Genomic DNA, 25298 nt, shown 5'->3' on the forward strand with positions numbered 1-25298 from the left:
GCAGTGACATCTTGTCTTGGCCTCTAATAAGATCAAGATATATGAAATTCATGTTCTCAGAATGGCTGTCACCTCCTTGGAAACCTCATTTAATTGTAAGGCTCTTCCTTCTGCCTTATTTTGCATTTTACTATTATTCTGTCCCTCAGATACCTGTGTCTGTCCTTCCCATTTGTTCCTCTTTCCCTCCCAACACAATTAGCTCTACATTTTCATTAACCTGACCATTATATTAAGTGTTCATGGTCAGTTGTCAGTAATAACTGTCTGGGTTGGGCCTGTGCAGGTTACTGGTTTAATTTGCATTTATCTGCATGAGCCTTCCTCATGAAGGGAAGAGCCAAGGGATAGCTCAGTCTCTTTCCAGGGAGGCCAGCTCTGAAGAGATGTGTCAGGAGTGCTGGTTTTATGGTGGGATTTAAGATGGTCATTTTGGAAAGAAGGAAAAAGAACCCAAGTAAAACCCTTCTGCTTGCTACCCAGAATCTCTTTTTGTCCCTGTATTCCTCTTTCTTGCCACATCAAACTATGGGGATAAGCAGAGGCCTTGTTTATCCAAAAAACCTACTGACAGGTCTTGTGGTGAATGTACATGAATCCATGATCATTGTGTGGGTGATTTTTAGCACCAGTTCTGCAGAACGTTTCTGGGAGGGCTGCAGGGCAAGTACTAGGCCAATGTTCTTTAAACTGGGAGTAAGCAGAAGTCTGAGCCAGCTGCTTCTACAGCTGCACTGGCCTACCCCATTGCTAAGCAAATTGCTAGCATGTCTCACTGCTGGGCTTTGATGCTTGCTTTGGACAGACATCAATTCAGGGGCAAGGCAAACAGAAAACTTTACGTTTGAGTACAAGGCAAAGGGTTCCTACTTCATTTCCAGAGAGAGAAATATGAAAGGATGTGCGCTACTCTTCCCCCCACCCCTCCCCCCTCCTTCCAGAAACTGCAGCCTCCCATCCACTGCAGCAAGATCCCTGGACCTGTTGCTGCCTGAGGTGATGGGGTGCCTGTGGATAAGGCCTTCAGTACTTACTCCAGCAGCCATGACGCCAGTGCAGGGACAGAATGTCTGGGGTCGTGTTGTTCCTCTGTTCCCATCATCTCCCAAGGTCATATTGTCTTCCCCTACTTCCAGAGGAGTTAGTACTGGAAAGATGCCAGAGGTGATTTGCACTTCTCACAGCTGTCATTCCAGGCCTTCACTTGTACGTAGATCACTCACTGATGGTTTTATCTGCAACTCATGTAGTGTTACAAAAAAAGGAAAAGAAGAAGGAAGCCAATGACATGACTTTGCAAGCTGAGGCTCATGCCTCAGTCTCACTTTGACTACAAAACCAGTTTGCACTTAAACTCAGATCTTCTGTGAGCTCAGTCCTTCATCCTGTGAGTACTGGGCCAGCAAGGCATAGCGAGGGTCAAGTTGTAGATCTGCTAATGAGCTCATACTCACCACATGAATGATGTAGTGAATCCTTTGTTAATTCAGGACTGATTTTACCAGCACTCTCAGTGCTGCACTTCACCTTTTTTTGGCTTTTCCACATCTGCACACACACATATATACACTACAGTCTGCGCATGTGCTTTGCCCTACAAAGTGCCAAAATGCAGAGTTTAGCTCATAGTTCAGCCAAAACCTCACTGGATGTAGTTCCAAGTTTATTCTTCTTTCGTCTTCAGTCCCATCACCCACCATCATCTTCACACTGTCCCCCTTGTCCTCCATCAGTCACTCACTGGAACAAAGTCATCTAACATTCTCCTGTAGCATGCTTGTGAAGGCCCAGCTGCAGAGGAAGAGTGAAGGGGTTACCAGGAAGTATAAATACTAGACTACGTAAGAGAAATTACCATACATACTTGCTTTGCTGAAGCCTGTTGAGGTGCTACTTAGCTGTGAGTCTATGTATTTACATGTGTGTTTGTGGTTATCAGCTCTCAGGAAGGAGGAAATCCTCCTTCTACTTCTTCTTAGTATTTTGTCTCAACATTTAAAATAATATTTTTTTTACCATTCAAAACTGAAAGTCTTTCTTTTCTTGGGTAGTTTTCATTTCGCTGCTGGCTGACACCTGAAAAACTCAGATATCAGAAAGGCAGGCACTTTGGGATTCAGAGTGCTTTTTAAAAGACACGGAACAAACCCAGCCTCCACTAACTTCTATGCAAGCTGGTGATTCTCAACAGTTCCTATGATCAAGCCAACATTTTCTGCATTTAAAAATTAACTTTTCTTCCCTTTTTCTGAATGGTTTCTCCTTTCCCTGAGAATATTTCCTAAGGTGACTAAGGAGTAGAGGAGCATTAGTAACACCCTGAGACAAGGGATGATGCTTGACATTACCAGAGCACAGCTTTGTCTTCGGAGCAGGAAGACACACTGCTGGAACACTGTATTTGCAGTGATGAGCTTGCCCTAAAGGCCAACAGAAGTGGGTCTACAAGGAAAGGGCACCTCCAGGCTCCAGCTTGTATGGCTGCCGTTCTAGGAAGAGGCATGGTCATGTTACAGCTGTGAGGAAGCTCAAAGTACTGATGCTTTAGCCAGCCATGCCCAAAGGTGGGGGGGCTTCTGTTGAAATCAGGGACACAGCAGTGCAGGAAAAAGCTAATTCAGTGTTTGACGTTCCTCTGACAGTCATTACAGACTAATCAGCATAGGAACTGGGGTAACAGAAAGCCATCAGAAGTCAATTAGCAAAAAATAACATTCCTGTTTCTATGTCTTTCAGATCGAAATGCTAGAGCACAAATACGGCGGTCACCTGGTATCTCGCAGGGCAGCCTGCACCATCCAGACTGCTTTCCGGCAGTACCAGCTCAGCAAAAACTTTGAGAAGATCCGCAACTCACTGCTGGAGAGCCGCATGCCACGCCGCATCTCTCTGAGGAAAGTCCGGGTCCAGAACTCAGAGAGCTTCTCCGCTGAGAAAGCCCTGGTGGAGGGGTACAACTTTGTAGGCATCCCATTGGTGAGGTCCCCATCTTTGCCAGCCACCATCAGTGGGGCACTGACAGAGTTGGAGGACTCCTTCACGGAACAAGTTCAGTCCCTGGCCAAGTCTATTGATGATGCTCTCAGCACCTGGAGCCTGAAGACCATGTGCTCACTCCAAGATGGTGGCTCATACCAGATAAGGGAGACCTTCAGTGCTAGCTCCATGCAGCCAAACCAAGACTTAGAAGCTGAGCTGCAGGACAAGGAGAAGGAGGAAGGGCTTCTGCCAGATACCCTACCCAAGAGCAGCAGCACTCTCATGATGGCTTTTCGAGATGTCACAGTCCAGATTGACAACAAGAACATCTCTGTCTCATCATCTACCTCGGTGTCCATGGCAAACTGCCTCAGCAGCAATGCTCAGGCGGGGCTCTCTCAAGCTACCAAGGCTGAAGAAAGCCCAGGAGAGGGGGAGGGAGAAGCCAGTGAACCACCAGCTGCTCCAGAGAGCTTACCTGAGTCCGGAGCTCTCCAGAACAGCCACACTTTCACCGAGGTGAATGTCAGTACTAATGGCACAGCAGACAGCAGTGCTGAGCCTGGGCAGATAGCAGTGCAGAAGCTCCAGTTTGATGCTAGCAATGAGACGGGGCAAAGCAAAGGCTCTGAGTCTGAGAATGCAGACAACTCAGAGCAGCTGAGCAGCAGCAGCACCTCCACTTCAGCCAAGTCAGCCTCTGAGGTATCCTCAAAAGAAGCACTTCAGGCCATGATCCTCAGCCTCCCAAGGTACCACTGCGAGAACCCAGCTAGCTGCAAGTCTCCCACACTTTCCACAGACACCATGAGGAAGCGCCTCTACCGCATTGGGCTGAACCTCTTTAATATGTAAGTGTCCTCTTTTGTGTTCACCAGCCTATTTCATGCCTCACAGGAACAGGTGATAGCAGACTCTTGGTCTAGATCCATCTCCAGGAAAGTTCTTTCATATTCAAAAGTGTGACTACATGGGTGTGCAAATGGCTGCCTAGAAGCGTTTTCCTTAAAGTCCTCCAAGTGCTGTCTGGATCTTCTGCCCAACAGAGGAGCAAGCCTAGTACCCCATGAGTAGGGTCCATGCTGTCCTGAATTGCTGTTCATTTGGCATCCACCATCTGAGTCTGGGGTCTAGGCCCCTGTTCCACTCTGCTGCAAAGGAACAAGCATAGCTGGGACAGTAAACCCAGCCCTGGTTACTCAATATGGGGCATTTCCAAGTAAAGAGGGAGACAGAGGTAGAGCTGAGCTTAGTTAGCCCAGATTGAGTGCTCTGGCTGTCATTTTCATTCTGGTATTTGGGTAGATTCTCACCTGACAGACCAGGTTTAGTCATCTCAGTCTCTCACACATCTAGGTCTGATATCCTGTGAAAAGGCTGTAGACGTGAAAGCAAAAGCAGAGCAGCCCAGAGATTACCATCAGAAGAGGTTAACTTCAGGGGTCACACAGAGTCTATTTTGGATTGGCAGAAAGCAGCTGAACTCCTATAAGGAGCTTTAGATTTGTTTGTTGCCTTTCCATGAGACTTTTCTCATCTAAACAGGCCATGAGAAATCCTGGGTTTTCCTTCATCATCACACTCATCTTACGCTGTCTTGGCTTCTATTTGAGTCCCCTGATGAAGGTGCTGGGGATGTAGCGCACCCATACTAGAAGAATGTTTTGCCACACGTTAGCATGGGCCTTTTGGTCAGAGCAAGGACTATTATGCAGTCCTAGGCAGAAGTTTTGCACAGACAAGGAGCTATGCACGGGATTTATATATGTGAACTATGGAGGCTGTGGGCTCCAGGAGGCAGGAACCTGTAAGAGAAGTTTTTAGGACTGGGCTCAGAACACATCCAGAACCGAAGTGTTATTAGAGCAGATAGGCTTGGCACTTTCACAGAACCAAGGAGCACATTTTACTAGCTCTGAGATCAGGCTGTGAACAGGTGAGTTCATGTGTATATATCAAAGTCATGTTCATGTGCATGTATCAAAAGAGCATACAGATTGCCTGATGAACACAAGCAGGCTGGAATGAGAGAAGGTAGGAGCCAGACACAAGTGGGGGTTGATTATGATAGAGATAGTTCCAGGTCCACACAGATATTCTGGTGTTTGTGTTGGGACAGGTGCACTTCTGGAGGGGGGACACAGCACTCATGTGTCTGCTGCTGTTTCAGTATTCTCAGCCATGCGTAGCAGGAGTCCCTCCACCCAGCGTGTTTTCCTTTGGTTCCTGCACAGTTGACGTGAGCACTGATGTGAAGATAAAGCAGGAGTGAAAATGTTTTTTCCCAGCATCTCCTCCTCCCTCAGTCTGCCTGGCACACACATTCATGTGATAGATTAGCAGCGCTAGGTCTGTTTTAGGGAAGCAGCTTTGCCATTCTGCTTCATTCAGTGACCTGGGTTCACTGCATCTTGCAGGTCCCTGTGGGATAGACTTACTGTGGAGCTCTGAAACACAACTTGCTAGCTAAGCCTCCCCTGCTCCCTTGAAACTAGCTGATGAAATCATGTGTGGTAACCTGTAATGCTCAGTTTTCCTGACAAAAAATTGGAGGACAGGGCAGGAAGGAACTGTCCTGTTAGCTTTGGGGAGTGAAGCCTTTTTTTTTTTATTCTCTGATCAGGATCTAAGGAACACATGGCTCCCCTTGTGACACCCTAGTGCACCTCCATCCAGAGGGAAGGCCGTTGAGCTTTCTGCAGATATTTAGTTGTTGGTTTCCCTGTCAATTTCTAGCAAGGAGCCAGTTTACTGTCACAGGGTTTGCGATGTGGGCACCAACCCACAGGGCATGGAGCTGAGGCCAGGCGTACATGTGCACACATCCTTTTTGCTGATCGCTCCCCTGAACCAAGAGCTGAAAGCCCCCAGTTTCTAGCAGCATCTACCATAGTCTATCTGGCCTTGTGTTGTCTTTTCAGAAAGCAGTGCTCCGGCTCGGAGCAGGCCCCTGGGAACACATCGATGCTGTGCTGCTATGGCACTTTCCCTATCCCCACTCCACAATGAGGGGGTGGAATCCCTGGAATGGAGAGTGCTTCATTATGCGGTGCTGCTGTAATAACTCAGTGTGTGTGGGCAGCTGGCTGTGTGGGCAGAGGGAAAGCCAGCAGGACGTGAGGAATCCCGCAGCATTTGCTGGCCGTGCTTAACACCCCTGCAACACTAAAGAAAACAGCAGGGATCAGGCTCAGGAGATACAGAAGTGGAGCTGTCTGCTGCACGTTTGGGTAAAAGCTGCATGCTGCAGTACATGGGATACACCTGCAGGTGTTCAGCAGCAGAGATGCTGTACTGCTATTGGGATTTGTGGAGAATAAATTGAATCCTGGGGAAAAGTGATGAAAGGCTGTTGTTAGTGGAAGAATAGTGTGTGCAAGTATATTTGAGTTACAGTCTAGGCAGTGCAGGAGGGCTGTTGTGGCTGGACTGTTTTATCCTACATTCTCCTGCATTGTGTGTGCCATCTTTACTGAAATCTGCACATTCATGCGAGTGTGTGAGCTGCATTTTTCTGGCCGCATTCAGCTCCCAGCTCCTCTGGAGTGAATCCAAAATCAGTCCAGTGGCTTTGGAGTCACGTCAGTGTAGCTGAGATCGTCCTTGTTCTGTGGACACCATACTATCCCTTGCCAAATACCAAAGTGTCCAGGTGGAGGTGCATTTTATGAATCTCTGTTGCTTAGCTTGACTTTAGTCCTGACCATATGACCTTTGCACTTAGCAGAAAACTTTGCCTGTGCTCTTCAAAGGTGAACCAGGAGATCTGTGTGACAATACAGAAGGTACACTGTTGGTTTTCCCTGAAGAAGGCCTGGGATTTTCAATATCAGATCTTGCAGCTCTCGTTCATAAATTTAATGGGCAGACTTGTTCTCCCAGCCACTCTCCCCAGGGATGCCACACTGCCCAGGATATCTTCTTTGTGACATTACAGAGTAAGCAGAACTATTTCAAGCCCATGTACTTTTTGTATACCCAGGAGGCCCCCGTAAGGAGCAGGCCATTCTCCTGAATGCTGATCTCCTTATAGCTAGACATATGTTGCTCACCCACATCCTTCACCACCCGACAGTGTCACAGTCTGTGCCTGTGCATACCATGCATTCACATGCTCTGACATACCATCCTATCCTTTCCTCACCCCAGGAAACTGCCTGAGCAAACTCACTCCTGAGCCTTGATGGAGATCCTTGAATTTGTGTTAACAGTGGAAGTATGGCATCCTTTCATGGAAAAGCTACCCTCTTATCTCTCCCCACTCACCAGCTCAGAGAACCAAAGGAATATGGAAACCTTCCTGGCGTTGCACTAATTCCCCCTCAGCAAGAGTGCATCATGACAGACACCCGTCGTTGGGGCAGACTGAAATAAAGGAGGAAAACCTCCTGCACAATGCACACACACACTCATTCCCATCTGTACTGTGGGACAGGCACCACATAGGCTCACAGCCACTCACAGGATACATAGAAGCGTGTGTGCTTATAGGAGACATGAGAAGAAAGACAAAATAGGCATGGCTCTGTTGAACATGTAGGGTGCAAGAGAAATCTGCACGTACATAGACACACACAAACATGTGCTTGTTGAGATATGTCCTACCTCCCAAGAGCTGTGTATGTGGGCACAGACACTGGCACACTAACAAGCAGAAAATTGCTCCCACAACCAGGTAGTCAGAGTCAGGCCTTCTCAGCACCAGGCCTGTTCTCAGAGGGGCACTCACAGCCACAGAGGGAGAAAAACCCTCTGTCTGGGAGCTGCACACTGCTCTCTCCCAGCTCTGACAAGGCATTCTCCAGGTGCCTGCTCACATCCAGCATCCACCCACACAGTTTTCTGCTTGAGGGTGTGTATCAATAGGGAAGGAAGGAATGAACAACACAGCTAAGGGCGGGGGAAGTGGAGGAGCAGATAAGCACATCTGAGCATGGGATTTCTGTTCAGGCAGTGGGCACCAGGCTCAGGTGAGGAAGGTAGAAAGTGTCACTCAACACTGAGCACTAAAAATGTATGAAAAAGAGATATTTTTTTTTACTGAAAAAGTACGCACCTTTGGTTATCCCCCTTTGTGTCTTGAGCCTCATTTGCCTGTAGACCACAGCAGCAATGTCTCCTAAGTCTCCTCACAGCCATGTTTTGTCCTTTGCCTTTGCCTGCCCCACGGGAGGTGAAACCCCAACTCCCCTAAAGCAAAGGGTCACGCGCCCAGCTCTCACCCCTGGTCCTTGAGGACAGCTTTCTGTGGGTTGCATTTGGAGCAGCTGAACATACTGGTATTTCCTGTGCTATCTGTGTGGGGGACACGGTCTAATCATGTCCTCACAGGGACCCTAAACAAAACAAGCTGGGCCAGGGAAAATGCAAGAGCCTTTGACTCCGGAGCAGAAGGGTGGCAGGAGAGAGTCACTGATCTGGTATCCTGCAGGATCCTTTGTGACTGTGGGATGGCACTTGTGATTGCCAGGTGACAGCAGATGCTGAAAGTGACACAGCAGGTCCTGTGGCATCCTTTTGTCCTCAGTGGTATCTGGAGGGGAGTCCCCAAAGTCACTTTTCCCTGTTCCCACTGGTCCCATCATGCCACACATATGAGCTTACAGGAGCCCGTACACATACTGAGGGCTGTATTGCTGCAGGCTATAAAGTGAGCAAGAGGCAGTAATGTCTCAATGAGATCATGCAAACTCACCATGTTTCTGCCCTTCCCTTTCAGAAATCCAGACAAAGGGATCCAGTTCCTCATCTCCCGAGGCTTCATCCCGGACACTCCCATTGGGGTGGCACACTTCCTGCTCCAGCGGAAGGGCCTTAGCCGCCAGATGATTGGGGAGTTCCTGGGCAACAGCAAGAAGCAGTTCAACAGGGATGTGCTGGAGTAAGTGTGGAAACCTCTTCCCCTCCTTCCTGCACTGTAAAGGAATTGCCAGCCCACTCTGCCCCTAGCTGCACCAGCAAGCACCCTGTCCTCCATGCCTCTCCATTCCCCCTCTGCAGGAACTTCACCATTCCCACTCTCTGTCTGGCACCTCTCAATGTATTTCCCAGCAATGTGTTTCTCCCTTAATAGCAGCAGCCCTTTCATTTCAGTCTCTTCTCAGAGGACCTGTGATCATCGGGCAGGAACTCAACACTGGCAGGTGGTAGAACTAGTGATGCTGGGAGGTTTTGTGGCTGCGAAGTTCTAACTGGTGTCTCACCCCACCCAGATAAAGCACCTCTGATGCTTTCTGGCAAGTACTAAGAGAGGCAGAAGGGGATAAATATTTCCTCCTTGCTGTGAGACCAGCAGGGAGCAGCGAAAGCTGGCTGCACACCTGGTTCTCTTACTGTCCAGTTTTGAGATGAGTGGCCTATTCAGTTTGTACGACTGTGCTACAGGGATAATAAGAGGTGAGTTGGTCCTGGTTGTGGTAATGAAGAGGCCTGCGTGAGGAAGCATGCTGCTAAGGATTTGTCATTACCACTGCAGTCACAGAGCACTGAGGTACATCCCGACTGGAAAAATTCCAATGGGCTGAGCTGCGCCTTTTCTGAACAAAATCTCAAGTTTCTGCCCTGTTTCTGTTTAGTAGCTGCCTTTGATAGATTGTTCTTTTCAATTCTCTCACTGTGATCCTCTCCTGGTCACACAAGCCATACATCTCTCAGCCTACAACTCTCTCCTCTTTCAAGTCTTGCAATCTGGGCTGCAAAATCCTGTGAATACCTGAGACCCGTACTACCTCAGTGCCTGCCTGTTGCTTTGCCTTCCACGTTGTAACCATTGCTAACTTTTCAGACCCCAGCACCTCAGGAGCAGGGTCTGAAGTGTTGGGAAGAAAAACATCTTGCCTGTTGTTCTGAGCATTGTCCAAGATGACAGGCTTTCAGCAAAGACAGCCTGGGGAACTGAGATGAGTCTTTGTTTCCTGCTTGGTCCTGATCTACTTCAGGTGAGGGAAAAGGAGAAAACACAGCTCTCTTTATAATAAAAAGAGGACATCAGGAACAGGTGACACCACCTTTCCTGTCCTGAGAACTGCTACAGTGAAAGCAGGGAGAGTTTGCACCAGAGTGTGAACGTGAGGGCTGCCGTGGAGGGTGATGTGACCTGTGTAGTCAGGGGGCACCAAGCTCATTCAGAGACCCATTTCAAGGCATGACCAGCACTCAGCTGGGTCTTTATTAGGCAGAAGCACAGTTCTTAGTGGGAGCGGCCTCTCCATTAGGCAGTAAGTTCTGTGCACTGGATCCTTAATTATGTTTTCTCCAGTCTCCAAAATGTTCTCTGTCTCTCTCAAATTTTGCAGCCAAACAGAAACCATAAATCCACACACCATTTCTACTCCAGGGAAAGACTGGAGGATGCCAGCTCAAGAGCCAAATTTGGGCCCAGGTTTCAAAATTCATTCCTGTTGCAATTGCTTCTGCTTATTGCTCCAGGTATCTCACCTTTGGTTCAGCTCTTTCTTTAATATACTGTATGGGTATTGATTTGGCCAGCGACGAGACACATGTTCTCTCAAGTCTCTTCATGCTGAGAGCTACAATTAAAAGTAATTGCATCTTTTTCTCCACCAAGCAATGTGTGGGCTGCTTCCCCTGACAGATACTCTGCTGAAGTCCAAACCTAGCCTCTGCACAGACAGGGAAATATTACAATAGCAATAGGCTGGCACTTCCTCATAGTCCTAAATTTGACATCATCCCTGCAAACGACCACATTCTTCTGCCTCACATGTGACTACAAACTCTTGTGTCACAAGCTCCTGTGAACAGTCCATATTGCAAAGCTTGGTGCCTGCCTCCCAGCCTCAATGCCCAGGAGGTGCTATGTTGTGGTGCCTGTCTTATCTCTGCATCCTGCAGGAGGGCCATTAAAGCAGGTGGCCCTACTCCATCATGCTTATTACTCTCAGTTTCCACTGCACCTCTCAATGTAGCACTCTAAATGTTTGACGGAAGAGTGGCCCTGCCATCCAATTTACACATGTAGAAAGCAAGGCTCAAAGATGGGAACTGAGCTGTTGAAGCTGTGCGTACATGGACATATCTTGGACATGAACTGTGTGTCAATGGACATATATCAAGCAACCGAGCCTGAATTCAGGGTTCAAATCTGTGTCTGATCTCTCCAGGCACCAGACGATGTTCTTGCACTAACAATCTGTGCTGCCATCTCCTCTTCACAATAAATTGCTGATCTGTCTTCCTTAAAGGCAAAGATAAAAGTAGACATAAAATACACACAAAGTGTTCTAAAGCAGGAAGGAAAAACCACACACAATCAGCTGGTTGTAGCTGTGCTGTTTGCAGGTACTTTCACTCTCTTCCTGTGTCAATTCTGAGCTTGGGGATAGCAATGCTTGTTGGTTTTTGCCAGCAAATTTTCATCAACTGCTCATGAGAGCTGGCTGGGCAATGGCTGCACATCCAGTGGTGTGACGTGCATGGAAACAGAGCATTGCCGGGAGAAGTTCTGGCCCAGGATATTTTTCCTGTCCGTGCTGCAGGAAGAAGGCTGGCAGTGTAACACAGTGTGATGGTGTTCCCAGTGCACTGTAGCTCAAGGACTAGTCACAACATCTGAGCTGTTTGTGTGGGAGCAAGGGGCAGCTCAAAGACTTTTTGGTATTTTAGAACTGTCTGAGACCTAGTCTGGTTCTCATTCCTCAACCAGCTCCAATCAAACTAGCTCAGGAACACTGGCACAGGTTGGGAGAATGAACTCTGCAAGGACTGTCTCACAGTTCCCACATCTACTCACACTTAGCAAACTGGTTAGGGTACGTGGTATTCCCTGCACAACGCGTGGCAGCCACGATAGCTCCTACAGTGGCTTCTGCACAATTTGCCCATGTCACAGCCATTTCTGTGGGCCAAGTGGGCAGAAGAAGAACAGGCAGTGCTAGTCCCGACAAGCTCAAGTGCCCAGGCAGGGTGGCCATGAGCAGGCAGTAGTTGTTGGACAGGCTCTGATCACCTGCAGTGAGGAAGCATGTAGGCAGGGGGAGATGCCTTTGCCCTTTCACATCTCAGAGCTGGCCCTGGAGCCTTCCTGGCCCATCCTTTCCCTCCTGAAAGCAATTTCAATTATTGATGCTACTTGCTGTGTTAGTTTAGCTTTCACTTGATGTGAAAATTTGTGTTAGAATTGTGTATTGTAAGCATTGTTTCTATTGCAGCCAGGTTGAATTAACCCAACTGCATGAATAAATAATAGAACAGCTTTTAAAACATCTGCAAAAGTGTCAGCCTCCCTTGTGCGTTTGGAGACATGGCAGAGCTGCCCAGGTTACAAAATCCAGACTCAGCTGTAAATCCAGCCATAAGTCTGCAAACTTCTTTTGGCTTCCATAAGTATTGAAGCTGTGTTGGCTGGCAAACAAGCCAGCCGTTGCCCATCCCTGGAGTCAGGCAACAGAGCTCAGGAGTGCGCAGCGGCATTTGGCACTGTGAAGATGATCCCTCTTTACTACCCACCTAATAAATGTGAAACTCCGGAGAAGCGCCATGCTGGTTGCAAAGCCTTTTATGTACGTGGGCAGGAGGGTGAGAGTAAGCATAGTATGAGGCTTGAGCACTTCAGTATGCTATTTTGCCTTCCCACACCTGCATGCCCAGCACCTAAATGCCCTGAAATTATATTCTTCCTTCCATCTTCCTACTCTGTCTTTCAACCTTTGACTGATTTTCCTGGAACCCAGAAAAGGTGTCTGGATAACTCAGAAGTAATTATACACGCTAGCTAGAGGAACAAGTGAGAGAGCAGGAGATTTTCGACAGTATCTGACTGTAATTGGCACACACGCTTTGATAATACTAAACTGCTCAGGCCTGTCTGTTTAGGGAGATGCAGTATGTCATTTTCTCTTGCAGAAAAGGCTTCAATCTTTAGAAGTAGGATTTATCTCACCTATTGTTAGGCACCACCAAGTTTAGTGTCTTCTATCAATTTATGAATTCCTTTAGTCAGTGGAGAGATATAGTTCCCTCAAGTGTTGTTTTTCTCAATGTGCTAGTTTAGGCTGGACATCTAGCTTTTAGACATTTTATGTTACAGGGGATAAATGCCAGCTGTAACCAATTTTGAGCATCCCACAGTAACACCCACTCACTGTGATCCAGCATCCCACAGTAAGACCCAGCCTCTTCTCCTGGAGATCTGCTCCCACAACCTGCCCTGCAGCCAGCTGAGTGGAGTCACTGGGGACCTACCCCAGGGTTTCAATTTCTACTGGTCCAGGGAACACAGCTGTAGAGAGGTCACCTGAACCATTAAAGCTCTGATACGGTACTGAGCAGTTTTTATCAGATCTACTTGACCAGTACTGCAAAAAAATAATCTTATTATTTGGGAAAAGTCAGGCCCAAGGCATTAACAAATATTTTTAATATGAGACACATCATTCTTGCATCCTCTCTTCATTCCTTTCTTTTGTGTTACATGCTCAGATGTATTGTTTATTTCTTTTTGTGCACTCTTCATTCGGTGTTTATTTGTTGCTTTTGTTCTCCTTCATTCATATTTCCCTTCACTTTAGTTCATTCTTCCCCTCCACCTGTTTCTGACTCAGGAATTGCTTCCATTTATAGTACATTCATGAACAAGATAATGTGAGTGATGCCATGAATGGACTTGGCTGTGCTGCTGATACTGGATGGTTTGTGTTCAGGTTGTGGGACCTGGAAGTGCAGAAGTGTCTGTCCTGTTGTACTTACTGTCAGAGGAGAAAGGGACAGGGATTCAAGCAGAGGAGACATTGTGCTGAGTCAGGGGCTCGTTGGTGTTAGCCTGTAAGTTGCTGTTAGACACACTCTCCCTGTGGGTGAGCAGCTCTCGTGTCTGTCAGGCATGTGTTGCCTTCTCTTTCTCTCATGGGAAGTCAGAGAGAGAAAAGCTGCTCTTAGGAGTGTAAGTGCAGTACTGGGAGCCCAGCAAAGAGGCTGTCTCTCAAAGACTCAAAGAAGTACTAGATTCCTCTTGGACTGGCAGAGTGAACTTGACAGGTTAGCCCAAACTAGCCTCCTTTCCCCTTCTCACTGAGGACATTACAGGGATCAACAGGAGACTTGCATTACAGGAGGGTTTGAGCAGCACGGTGCTGCAGCTTATGCTGTGGAGCAATAGATAATGATGGAAACAGGACAGAGGGAGGAACGTGTTAGGCAGTTCTGACCTCCTGCTACAAGCAGAGCGCTGGCACAGATCAAACTTGTGAACAGAAGCAGCTTTCCCATGCCAGGCTCGCAAAGGCTGAAGGTGCAGCTTGAACCTGGCTAGGTGCCCAGGTAAACAGTGGTTTCCCTTGTCCCCTGGGGGACAAAGTTTCCCAGTGTCCTGTGGGGGGGAGGATGAAGGCTGGGCAGAACCCTCACCTGCATGGCCAGCGTGCCTGGAGTGGGAGCAGCTCTCCACCTTGCTGGGCAGATCTGGTGCAAAGCATGATGCACTAGGCAATTTCTTGCTTAGGAAGGAATAGATGCCCAAGTGAGGAGCCATGTGAGCTACTAACAACCCCGGGAGGGCAGGTAGGTGGTGACTTAGCCCCAGAAAAAAAACAGGCAATGCATGTAGTGCAGCATCTCCCAGCAAAGTAAGACTGGTATGGTCTCCATTGCAGACTACCCTCACACAAGGAGGGCATGGAAGGCAGTACTGGGACACATGCCTGTGCCTGCTGGTTTTAAGGAATCACTGAGTCCCGCTCATTCTTCTTTCTGTGAGCCTCAGTCAACATGTGCAGGGCAGCCTCCTCCCAGGGAGCTGAGCTCTTCCTCTGCAGTCCACCCTAAGCCTGGTTCATCTTCAGAAAGCTGGTAGGGTTAGGGAAGCTGGAAAGAGGGATGTTTCTTATTAATATCTTTGTGCCTTGTGGTTTTAAACTTTAGCTCTGGCTGCCTCCCCACCTTGCCCCCTCCCTGAGTATGGGCTACAGGTTCATTACAGACACTTAGTTGCAGCCCAGCTCCTGCTGCATTGTCACCTGAGCAGAAAAGCTGGAAAATAGGTCATTACGCTTGGGCAAGCAGATCTCAGCCCCACACGATACAGCTGCTTCCTGCCTTCCCTGAACCCTTTCACCACGCTTAGCCCTGGGCTAAATCCTTGCAGCTCTGATGCCACTATATCCACTCCCTTTTGCAGAGGATCTATGCCCCACAGCCTAGGAGACAATATGGACGCCACAGAGGTAATAGATGGGCAAAATGATCCAGCAGGGACCCCACCCTTTGGTTCTGTCACCTGGCACTTGGCAAGCAATTCTCTGCAGCTCTGAAGTGCCTGTCTGCCGAGTGCCCCAGGACAGACCAAGCTCCCCATGTATACAGGTGGCACATGAGCCCTAAAACTCCACCACCTTGTTTATGAGGCAGTGTGTCAGCACTTTGCCTGCTCACTTCAACAACATGATCCAAACATCCAAAGTCTTATCCCTGCAGGTACTGGGCTAAATGCATCTGTGGGTGCACTGTGAGCTCAATTCACATGGCTTGTTGCAAGTCCATGGGAAGGAAGGAATTGAAAGAAGAGTAGATTTAGAATGTGATTACTCTGCTCCTGCTTTGTTATCCTTTAGGCCTCCTGGTGGTCCTGGAACAGGCATCTCACAGGTGTTCTGCTGTTTGTGGAAAAATGAACTCAGCACTGGATTTGACACATGCGCATAAACTGCTGGATTATTCCTTGGATGCAGAGCACCATCCACTCTTAGCTCAACCTTTGTTTCTTACACTGGCAAATCCAATTCTGGGGAGAGACACCCCCCTCACGCATGCAGTTACACTGCCTTTTACATTGCAGCTCTGGAGACTGATGTACTTCCTGCAGTATACTTGCCAGGATATGTCAGCTTCAAGGTCTCTACTTTGGAAAGAAAATACCTCCCTGCTCTGGTTTCACAAAGAAAAGGTGCATTGCGTTCCAGGGGAGCTCTGATATAGGCACCACAGTGCATTCAGCAAGTTAACAGGAGTCTGTACAGGCATCTGAGATCAGGCAAGACAGCAAAACTTGTAGCCACCTAGAAGATAAGCAGGAACATGGCAGCCCAATAGCACAAGGCTCTTTGGCTCTTTTAGTGGACATTGCTGTGTGAAATTTGCTCACAAAAAAATATCAGACAACTATGATCCACCATTCTTTCTCTCTGTCTAGCGGCAGAAAGTAGTAGCGTACCTAATGGCTCCTCTAGAAGCTATTCCTCAGGCGTTTGGCACAAGCTTTGTCAGACAGATCAAATGCAAGCTCAGACTGACTTTGAGTCAAGCTGCCTTCCTAACCTGTCCTTTCTGCCTGGTCAACTTTCCTCAGGAAGCAGGGTGGGGACACCCTTCTTTGGGCTGAGAGATAAATGGAAGGGACTCCCAGGGGTTCATCTTAGAATTTACAAAGTAAACCTTCATCTGTTAGGCCATGAAAGAAACTCTCAAAGGAGAAGCCGAGCATAACTCATCTAGCAGTGCCAGAGTTTGAAAAGAGCTATAAACAGCTGCCTTGTCCTAATTGTCCTAGTAAAGGTTTGTTGTTTTCTGTATCAAGGGCATTGACTTTATTATTTGAGATTTGTACACAAACGGGAGGACTTGTTAGAGCAGCCTGTGTGGAGGGGGAAGGAATGATCAGTGAGGGAGGGAGTGAAAGATACATCATTTAATGATGGTGGATTGGGTTTACTAGGGTGACCTCAGCAGGTCTCACCGGAGTGTGCAAGGACTCTGCTTTCACGCGTCTGGAAGCAGACAATAACAGGAAAATCATTGAGTTCAATGCTGAGAAACATCATCCATTGGAAAAGATTAAAGAATAATAACAGAAGTCCAACTGCAGAGATGGTTGCAGCTGTGAACACAGTAACAACTAACCAGAGAAAAACTTCTTCACTATCAAAGATAGACTCCAAGAAGCAGAATGCCTTGATGTCAACCCAGGGGACATGTGAGTATCAGTATAAGAAAAATAAAAATAACAAAGGGAAAAGGCAGTGGAGGAAGGTTTTGCTGTTGCCAGAAACCGTTTGTGAGTTTCTGCAGTCTACCTTTGGAGAGGAAAAAAAGATTTTGTGTATGCTTTCCTATGAGAGCAGCCCCATTGATTCTCTGCCTCTGCTCCTCATGAGTTGTTCCTACATTTTGATGATATGGAGTGTGCAGGGAAAGAGCCCATTTCCTAGTTGAAGTTGTAATGGCTCCAGCCTTAGAAGATACTGAACACTTTGTTCAGCTAGAGCTCTTGGTAAGTTTTTTACTACCTAATTCTGTGGATGTCACTCCAGTTAAGCAATGATATCTCAGCTCTTGAATCAACAGGGGAATAGAGGAATGAAGAGATGTCTCTGAGCATTTGAACCCTGTCCCTCACCTATTTGAGACATCATGCAATAGGTTTTTATTCTAGCAAGGCTGCACATGGCATTTGACAGCCTAGCTCACAAAACACTTCCCAACAGCTGACAGCAATCTGCAGTGCTGTAAAGAAGGCCAACAGACACATCTCCAGTTTATCACAGAAAGGAAGAAGAAACTGGTGACAGCACATCCCTTTATTAGCAGAGGTTTGCTTGGTAAGATTTCTAGACAATCCTAGGAAATGGAAGGATCCAGAAGAGAGCTAATCCCCTCCCCCTCTATTTTCCCTGTACTACTCCTCATACAGTTCCAGATAACCTGTCTTGGGGAAAATTTCCTCCTAATCTTAAATTTGGGCTCAGTTTATCCTTTACAACATGAGAAAGCAAACCAAACACAATACAGAGGATAAAGTAAAGGAGGTAGGTGAGAGGGGGAGATAGAATTAACATCCAAGGTATATAGAAGCAGAATGTAGGAAGTCCTTGGATTTTTAATACACTTGTAATGTCAAGGTGGTTGCCATGTGACTGAAGATTAAGAAATTAGTAACTTTGTATTTAAGGAAAGCTTAAAGAAAATGGGATTTTGGCACCTGTGAATTTCTTGGTCTGTCAGATAGAATGTCACCTTTGAGAATTTACTTATGGGAAAGAATAATGGCAGACAGGAAGGTAAATGGTACATACCAAAGCCAGTGGAGAGTAGATTATTTCAGTGTCTGTCTTTGTTAAAATAACTGGTTTTCTAGACAAGGGACGTGCCGAAGGTAATTCTAGACTTCAGCAAAGCATTTGACATGAGAAATTGTTAGTTGAGAGTGGAAAAGAGAGAAATTAGCAGAGGAATCACGAACAGGGGAGAAAATTGGCTGATGCAGACGTTAGTGCCTACATACTCCACTGAAATGGGAAGCTGGGCCTAAGGGAGGTTATGAGCAGTTTTCTGAGTCTAGTCTTTTGATTAATGCTTGCAGTAATGACCTGGACACCAAAGGTAGGACTATGCTAACAAAATGTGATGAAGCCACATGGGGAAGGTGTTGTCATTACAAATGACCAAAATACCATGCAGTAAGAGTAAGAACAACTACATTATTTGACTAATACAGACAGCAGGAACTGTAGTATTAGGTTTTAGAGACAAACAGTAGGGCTTTTGTAAGCTGAGAATGCTTTACTGGAAAACAAGACAAGTGGCATCCCCTGCTTTAGGTACCTAAATAGGCTATAAATTACCAGTGTGCAATCCATCACTGTGAAAGAAAAAGTGATACCAGATGTATGAGGTGAAATATTTCCAGCAGATTACAGAGAAGTGTGACACTGAAATGCAGTGGAAATGGAAAAGATTGTGTGGAATGGGCAGAAATGTATAAAATGAATAGGGGTTTGGACAGAATGAATTGCTGGGGACTTGTGGTGTTTGACTACATGGGCAGTTTTACCCAGCCTTGATGTTACAAGCCAGCTGATGTTGCAATGCTATTTCTGTACAACAGCTTCCATTTCCTATTTTCTCTGAACTGGTCCTGGTCTTTAAAGACATAATGAATGTTGTTGCTGCAGTGGTTGAGTGGGAGTGAAGAGTGGTGAAAAAGGTACGGGTTGCAAATGGAGATGTATACTGAACAGAATGGAAGGTGAGGAGACGAAACGTGCAGCAACAGCCCAGTGAATAGAGTTAAGAGAATGATGAATAAGCAGATAGTGAACAAGTGCATATGTTGAGAGGGAGAGAGGAATGGACAATGTGTGAAAGATTACCAGATGATAGGAAAGGCAGAAACAGATGGATTTATATCTACATTGATAATGGTATTGTTTAGGTGTCTAAATTTCTGTGTCGATATAGATGTCTAGATATCTCTATCTAGATAGCTAAATACCAATACATATAGATATATACTTTCTCTGTCTATGTATATGTGAATATACATGCTGTATATGGTATGATATGAAATACATATATATATATATCATGGTGTATATACACACACTTTTATTTCTTTCTATATACATATATATGGTTAGACACAGGAATTGCTCACCGGCTGTAGAATGCAGGAATCACTTGTCTGAAATTACTTCCCATTTTAAGTATGATCTGGGAAGCTGTAGTGATGTCTCAGAGCCTCTCTCGTGGTATTTCCCTCGGGGACTGAGCCTTGTTGGCACTGCAGTGAAGGAGCTTCCTGGTGTCCTCCATGGGAGGACATGCTGATGAAGGCTGTGTCCCCCCTCCCACAGCTGCGTGGTGGATGAGATGGACTTCTCAGGCATGGAGCTGGACGAAGCCCTGCGGAAATTCCAGGCCCACATCCGTGTGCAGGGGGAAGCGCAGAAGGTTGAGCGGCTAATTGAGGCTTTCAGGTAAGACAATGAGCCCTGCAGCCCCTCTGCTGCAACCAGCTGGAAGCAAAGAACCCACCCAAGACCAAAACCATGCAACAACCATGCACTGAATGGCCAGAGACCTCCCTTCCAAGAAAGGTGATCATGGAGGGGCTTCTGAAGCATGGAGTCCTCTGTGCCACGGCTACAGCAAAGCCATGACCTTGTCAGATGTTCAATGGGGGCACAAAGTTGCAGAGTGAAGCCAGTCCTGTCATGTCTGCCAGCAAGGGACTCCCTGTTTGTTGGTGACTCACAGGAGGAGCAGCACTGGGGCTTGCAGGGGTGCTGGGTTGCTCCCTCTGTGCATCCAGAGGAGTGCTTTGCCCTTAGCAAGGCAGGCTGAAGTAGACATCTCCTATATTACCCTTACATAGTGACACCAGCTGGAGTAGTCCTCTCTAGTCTCACTTGCTCTTTTGGTTGCTGAGGGCAAGAAAGCTGAAGTGTCAGTAGACTACTTCAGCCACTGGTGGGTAAATTTGCCTTCAGAGAGCAGTCAGTTCCTTCCCATTTATGTGAGAGGTGGAGTGAAAGGAGGAATTTTATCCACTTGTGATGAAGCCATTGCCACCCTGGAGTAGAGGACTCCCATGTTCGATGTTAAGTGTGTGCATCTCTCCTCCTGCAGCCAGAGGTACTGCATGTGTAACCCAGATGTGGTCCAGCAGTTTCACAACCCGGACACCATCTTCATCTTGGCCTTTGCAATCATCCTTCTCAATACAGACATGTACAGCCCCAACATCAAGCCTGACAGGAAGATGATGCTGGAGGACTTCATCCGCAATCTCAGAGGTGAGGGTCCTGCTTTAATTTTTTTTTGCCCTCTTGCTGCGCTGAATTCTGCCTAGGTGAAGGTAGCAAAAACCTAGTGAAGCTGTCTTTCTCCAGGGCTGCTGCTGCTCCTTGTGAGCCAGACATGGAGGGCCCTTTGATGCGTTCTCTAGGATGGTGGGGAAGGGGAAAACCTAAGCATTGTCTTCTGCAGAAAGCTGTCCAGCCTTCTCAGAAACCAACTGTTTTCCTTAAGAGATGGTTTCATCTTGTAACAGATCTCACTGCTTGGAAGCAGTCCATCGTATTACGTTTTGCTGTTGTCTCCATCCTTCTTAGACCCTGCTGGATTGTGCTAAACAAGCCTTTCCCTTCCTTGCTGCTTTGAATATATGAAGACATTTTCCTTCTATTCAGGCTAAATCTTCCCCTCCTTAATTGCTGGCAATTACTTAATAGTAACTGTAGGTGTGACAGAGTTCATGCATACATTACCTCTTCATAATTTCTGATACATCAGTTTCCCAAATCAATTTTCTTCTGTTTCTTTAAGGTCAGTCCTTCCCATCTTGGTAATAGGTTGCTAATAGCACTTTTTCAGATATGGTCACAACATACTCATATATAAAGCCACTGCCTCCTCCTTATTTTCAGGTCTGCTAATGCAACTTAGTATTGTTTGGCCTTTTTGACATCACATCTAGACAAATTCTTGTCTAATTTCCTAGCCATGTTCACTCCTGGGTCATCCTAGGTCAACCGTCTTCCATGTCTTACTGCACATCTGCAATTCACATGAAGCTATCTCAAAGTTTTTTCAGTGTAAATCCCTGTCTAGATTTTGAACTTCTATGGATTCCTTTGAGTCGTTTCTTTGTCCTGACTGCTGTTCAGAAAGTGTCATCTCAGCCTCCCACACCTTTCCTAATTTGTCATCCACTTCAGACTGGTATAATGTGACACTGAGGCCCTCTTTCAAGTTATTTTCTGAGATACTGAATGGGGCTGATACCTGCCATCATCCCCTTTGTTATTACAGCTAATAGCGCTAGCTCGAAAGGGTGTTTTATGTTAACTTAACTTACAGTTGCTTGAAAATCTGCCAGTTCACCTTACAATGAACTCAGCTAACATGAGGATCACTCACCTCCAGTGTGTAACACACCACAACTCGCTAGAGCGAGTGAATGTCATCCCACTACAGACAAGGGGAGACAGTTCATTAGAGACTCACCTTCAGGCCAATGCCCAGGACAGTAGCTTCACCAGCTTGTGTTTGAAAAAAGACAGAATATTCAGGCTGGATATTTGGAAGGATGTCGATGAGAGAGCCAGGAGATGACAATGCCTCTCCATTCATCAGCAGTTCCTCACCTGCATCACTCTACATCTCAGACCAGGGAGCTGAAGGGAAAGCAAAGAAAATCCATATAAAATGACTGAACTAATTCAGTTTAGCGGAAAGACTGACAGTTTAATTTGTAGTATTTGGCTTAGGGAAGGGTGAAAGAAAACTTTCCTGCCAGGCTCTGCAAGGGTCAGAGAGCAAAATTTGGAGAGTTGTTTAAGGAGAAGTAAAAGAGGAGAGGGACAGGGCCAAGAGAGATATTGAAGACAGAGTAACAAGAAAGTATTACTCCTAGGAGACATCACAGAAGCAAAATGGTGGAGGCCACCGAGCAAACAGGAGAGATGACACTTGCATTGGCAGAAGAAGCAGCTGAATCCCGTCATAGATCTCCTCCACATATAGCACTTCTGATGATATGAAATCAATGCAGGGATTGCTGCAGAGTGGCTCAAGATATATGAATGTTAAATTATAGCTATAAAACCTTAGGGAACACATGGAAAGGAGCCACCATGCAATGGAATAATGAAATATTCATTTGCCTTAGAAATGTCAGTCTCTGGTGCATTAGGTATTAAAGCAAGAAAGAAGACAGCCTAAAGCAAAGTATTGCTCTTTCCCTTCAGCCTTCCCACAACTACATGGTGCAGAGGCAGTAGTTGCCTGTCAGGGACCACCAGGTCTTCCCTTTCCTTTTCTCCCTGCCTAGTCTGCCCAACATTTTCTCTGTTTGGTAGGGGTGGATGATGGTGCTGACATCCCACGGGAGTTGGTGGTGGGAATCTATGAGAGGATCCAGCAGAAAGAGCTAAAATCCAATGAGGACCATGTGACTTATGTCACCAAAGTGGAGAAGTCCATAGTTGGAATGAAAACGGTGAGTACCCATAACCCCACCGGCACCCACTCACTCTTCTCACCCCCACCTCCCTCACTGCCCTCTGTCCTGCCTTTTTCCTCTCTACCCCTGTTCCTTTTCTGTAATAACTTCCTTGCTTGTCTTGACAAATTCACTCCTTTTTCTCTAAACACTTTCTTCCTTGCTATCTCATTCTTTCCTAATTTTAGGGATCTTCTTGGCCAAAGTTTACAGTATCTGGTGCAGTAATTGTTTGCCCAAGAATCTTATTGCAGGTCTTGACTGCCAGTGCAGGTCCTGCCTGCCAATGCTCCAGTGATAGCTCTGTAGTGTTTCAAACTTTCAGGCCTTGTGATGGTGTAGGAAATGGAAGGCAAAGTGATAGAAAACAATTTCACCCATCTGTCTCCAGTGAATTCCCTAAGGACTGCAGGGGTTAACAGACTCCCAAATGCAGAGACAGCTTCTTCAGCAATAACTGATCTGTCATGCAAAAACATACATATTGTGTACCCAAAAGGAGCAGAATAATTTCTCAAAGTCCAGGTAACCTGCAGATGTCCAGTGGGATGAGAGAGGATGAGGAGTCACCCAGTGAGTGGAAGCCAGAGGTATATGAAGATGGGATGTGTGAGCAAGAGGGTTGCCTATAGCCTGTCTTACTCCTCTGATTTATCGAGATCACAAAGGCATAGTTCTCTCTGCTAGTGCACCAGCAGGAAAAAGTGATGGTGAAGAGATGATCTGAGTGGGCAGAATTGACTTGTGCTGCTGTCACCAGGCAGGCTTGTGCAGGCTGAGGGTGGGGAGACTCACAGCGGCATCTCCCTCAGCCTCTGCATGCTCTTGTGGGTCTTCTGCAGGTTCTGTCTGTGCCCCATCGCCGGCTGGTCTGCTGCAGCCGCTTGTATGAAGTGACTGATGTGAACAAAGTGCAGAAGCAGGCAGCTCACCAGAGGGAAGTTTTTCTCTTCAATGACCTGCTGGTGGTAAGCGTGCTCTGGCAATTAGGCATTGCGATGATAAAACTCACCCCGATTTCTATAAAGAAATTAAGCCCACTCCACAACACCCATTTCCCCCCTGTCCTAAAGACAGACCATCTCCTGGTCCATCAACATTGTAAGAGACAGCTCTGGATCCTTCACTGTTAAAAACCTATCAAAACTAAAACTCTAACCCTTGAAAAAACAAACTGTCCCATCCCACAGCCATCCAAGCAATGTCATTGCTCTCTCATGCCTTTTGTAGCAGGGACGTTCATTTCATGAAAGGGAGGTTCATTTCTTTGTCTGTTTGCACTATAGTAGACAGAGCCCTCCCATGCACTTTAAATCTTTTCTGTCAGACACTTTAAAACCACTGCCTTCTAACATTGCAAAGGCTGTAGGAGACTACGTATTACTTACTGGAGCCCCAAACGTGTGTAGTACTTTTAAAAGTGTCCTGCCCCAGCAACCTTGGAACTGAGTTCAGCCTGGCATAAGGGAGTCCAGAGGTACACTGAGACTGGGAGGAGGCCAAACAAGGTGGAAGTTCTCCTGTATTTAATGGGAAGATGAAACCGGATATTGCAAATGTAAAGCTACACACAAACACTTTTGTAGGAGCAGAGGACAAGAAAGCTTTCCCCACCTACTCCTCTGCACCCACGTGTACAGTTGTGAACCTGGGGAGAGGGTCTGCTCCTTGCTATCCCTCTACTTCATGGGATAAATCAGATCCATAAGAGCTGGTGCTGAGGGAGTGAGGGCACAGCAGCATTCACATATGCTCCTGTTCCCAGCTCTAAGGTATTTCTGACAGGCTCCCCTTCACCTTTTGATCTGGTCCCCGGTAAAGAGAATTACCCTTGCAAAGTCAGAAATGTGGTCATGAAAAAGCCAGCACCTCTGGGAGACAGAGAGCTGAGTGGGTCCCAGGGCTATGCATACAGAATTTCAGAAGTGTTGTTACAAGTGCAGCATGCCAGGCAGCTTTCTGGGCAATGACCCTGTCAGTCACCAAGTGTTACTCCCATGTACAATTAATAGAGCTTGCAAAAAGCTTTTTTACTTTGAGCAGTTTGCATTGTTCTTGCTTCACAGTTCCCCAGCACCCCGCCCAATGATGCTTCTCTCCCTCCAACAGATCCTCAAGCTTTGCCCCAAGAAGAAAAGCTCCTCAACGTACACATTTTGCAAGTCAGTCGGCCTGCTAGGGATGCAGTTCCATCTCTTTGAGAATGAATGTAAGTCCATTGGTCCTTGGTTGCCTGGAGTGGTTTGGCAGGGAACAGGAGGAGGGAGGGGGCTGTGTCACCCAGTGTGACTTTGCATCAGAACAGAGATTCCATCAGGGTTGAAAGTGGAGGGGAGAAAACTGAGGCTTGGTGCTGAGGAGGTTGTTGTGCAGGTAAAACATGGTGAGAAGAGGTTTCTGGTACCTCTCACTAGATATGAGCACCTGCAGAAGGACTGAACTTAAGCTCATTGAAGGATCTGGCTTGTCATGGTGGCAGGGAGAGCACTAGTGGGGAGGAACGAAGGAATCAATCCCCAGATACATCTCACTGAGCTCTCAGGAGCCAACCGCAGGTGGAGAACCTCGTTGACAAAACTGCTGC

The 25298-nt window shown here is 46.8% G+C and overlaps 1 protein-coding gene across 7 annotated transcripts in view; it reads left to right on the forward strand.

The window, feature by feature from the left end:
* The window catches only part of IQSEC3 (IQ motif and Sec7 domain ArfGEF 3), a 106982-nt gene that overhangs the window by 69575 nt on the left and 12109 nt on the right, over window positions 1-25298 (forward strand). For 6 of the 7 annotated variants that reach the window (XM_056341114.1, XM_056341120.1, XM_056341117.1 and 3 more), the window contains 7 exons: window positions 2737-3830; window positions 8699-8860; window positions 19563-19685; window positions 20338-20504; window positions 22572-22711; window positions 23557-23682; window positions 24824-24923. In XM_056341114.1, coding sequence (XP_056197089.1) covers window positions 2737-3830; window positions 8699-8860; window positions 19563-19685; window positions 20338-20504; window positions 22572-22711; window positions 23557-23682; window positions 24824-24923 — 1912 coding nt within the window. The remainder of the gene's footprint in view (window positions 1-2736; window positions 3831-8698; window positions 8861-19562; window positions 19686-20337; window positions 20505-22571; window positions 22712-23556; window positions 23683-24823; window positions 24924-25298) is intronic. The other variant, XM_056341115.1, reaches the window with a different exon arrangement.

Source organism: Falco biarmicus, chromosome 5 (genome assembly GCF_023638135.1).
Source record: "Falco biarmicus isolate bFalBia1 chromosome 5, bFalBia1.pri, whole genome shotgun sequence".
NCBI lineage: Eukaryota > Metazoa > Chordata > Aves > Falconiformes > Falconidae > Falco > Falco biarmicus.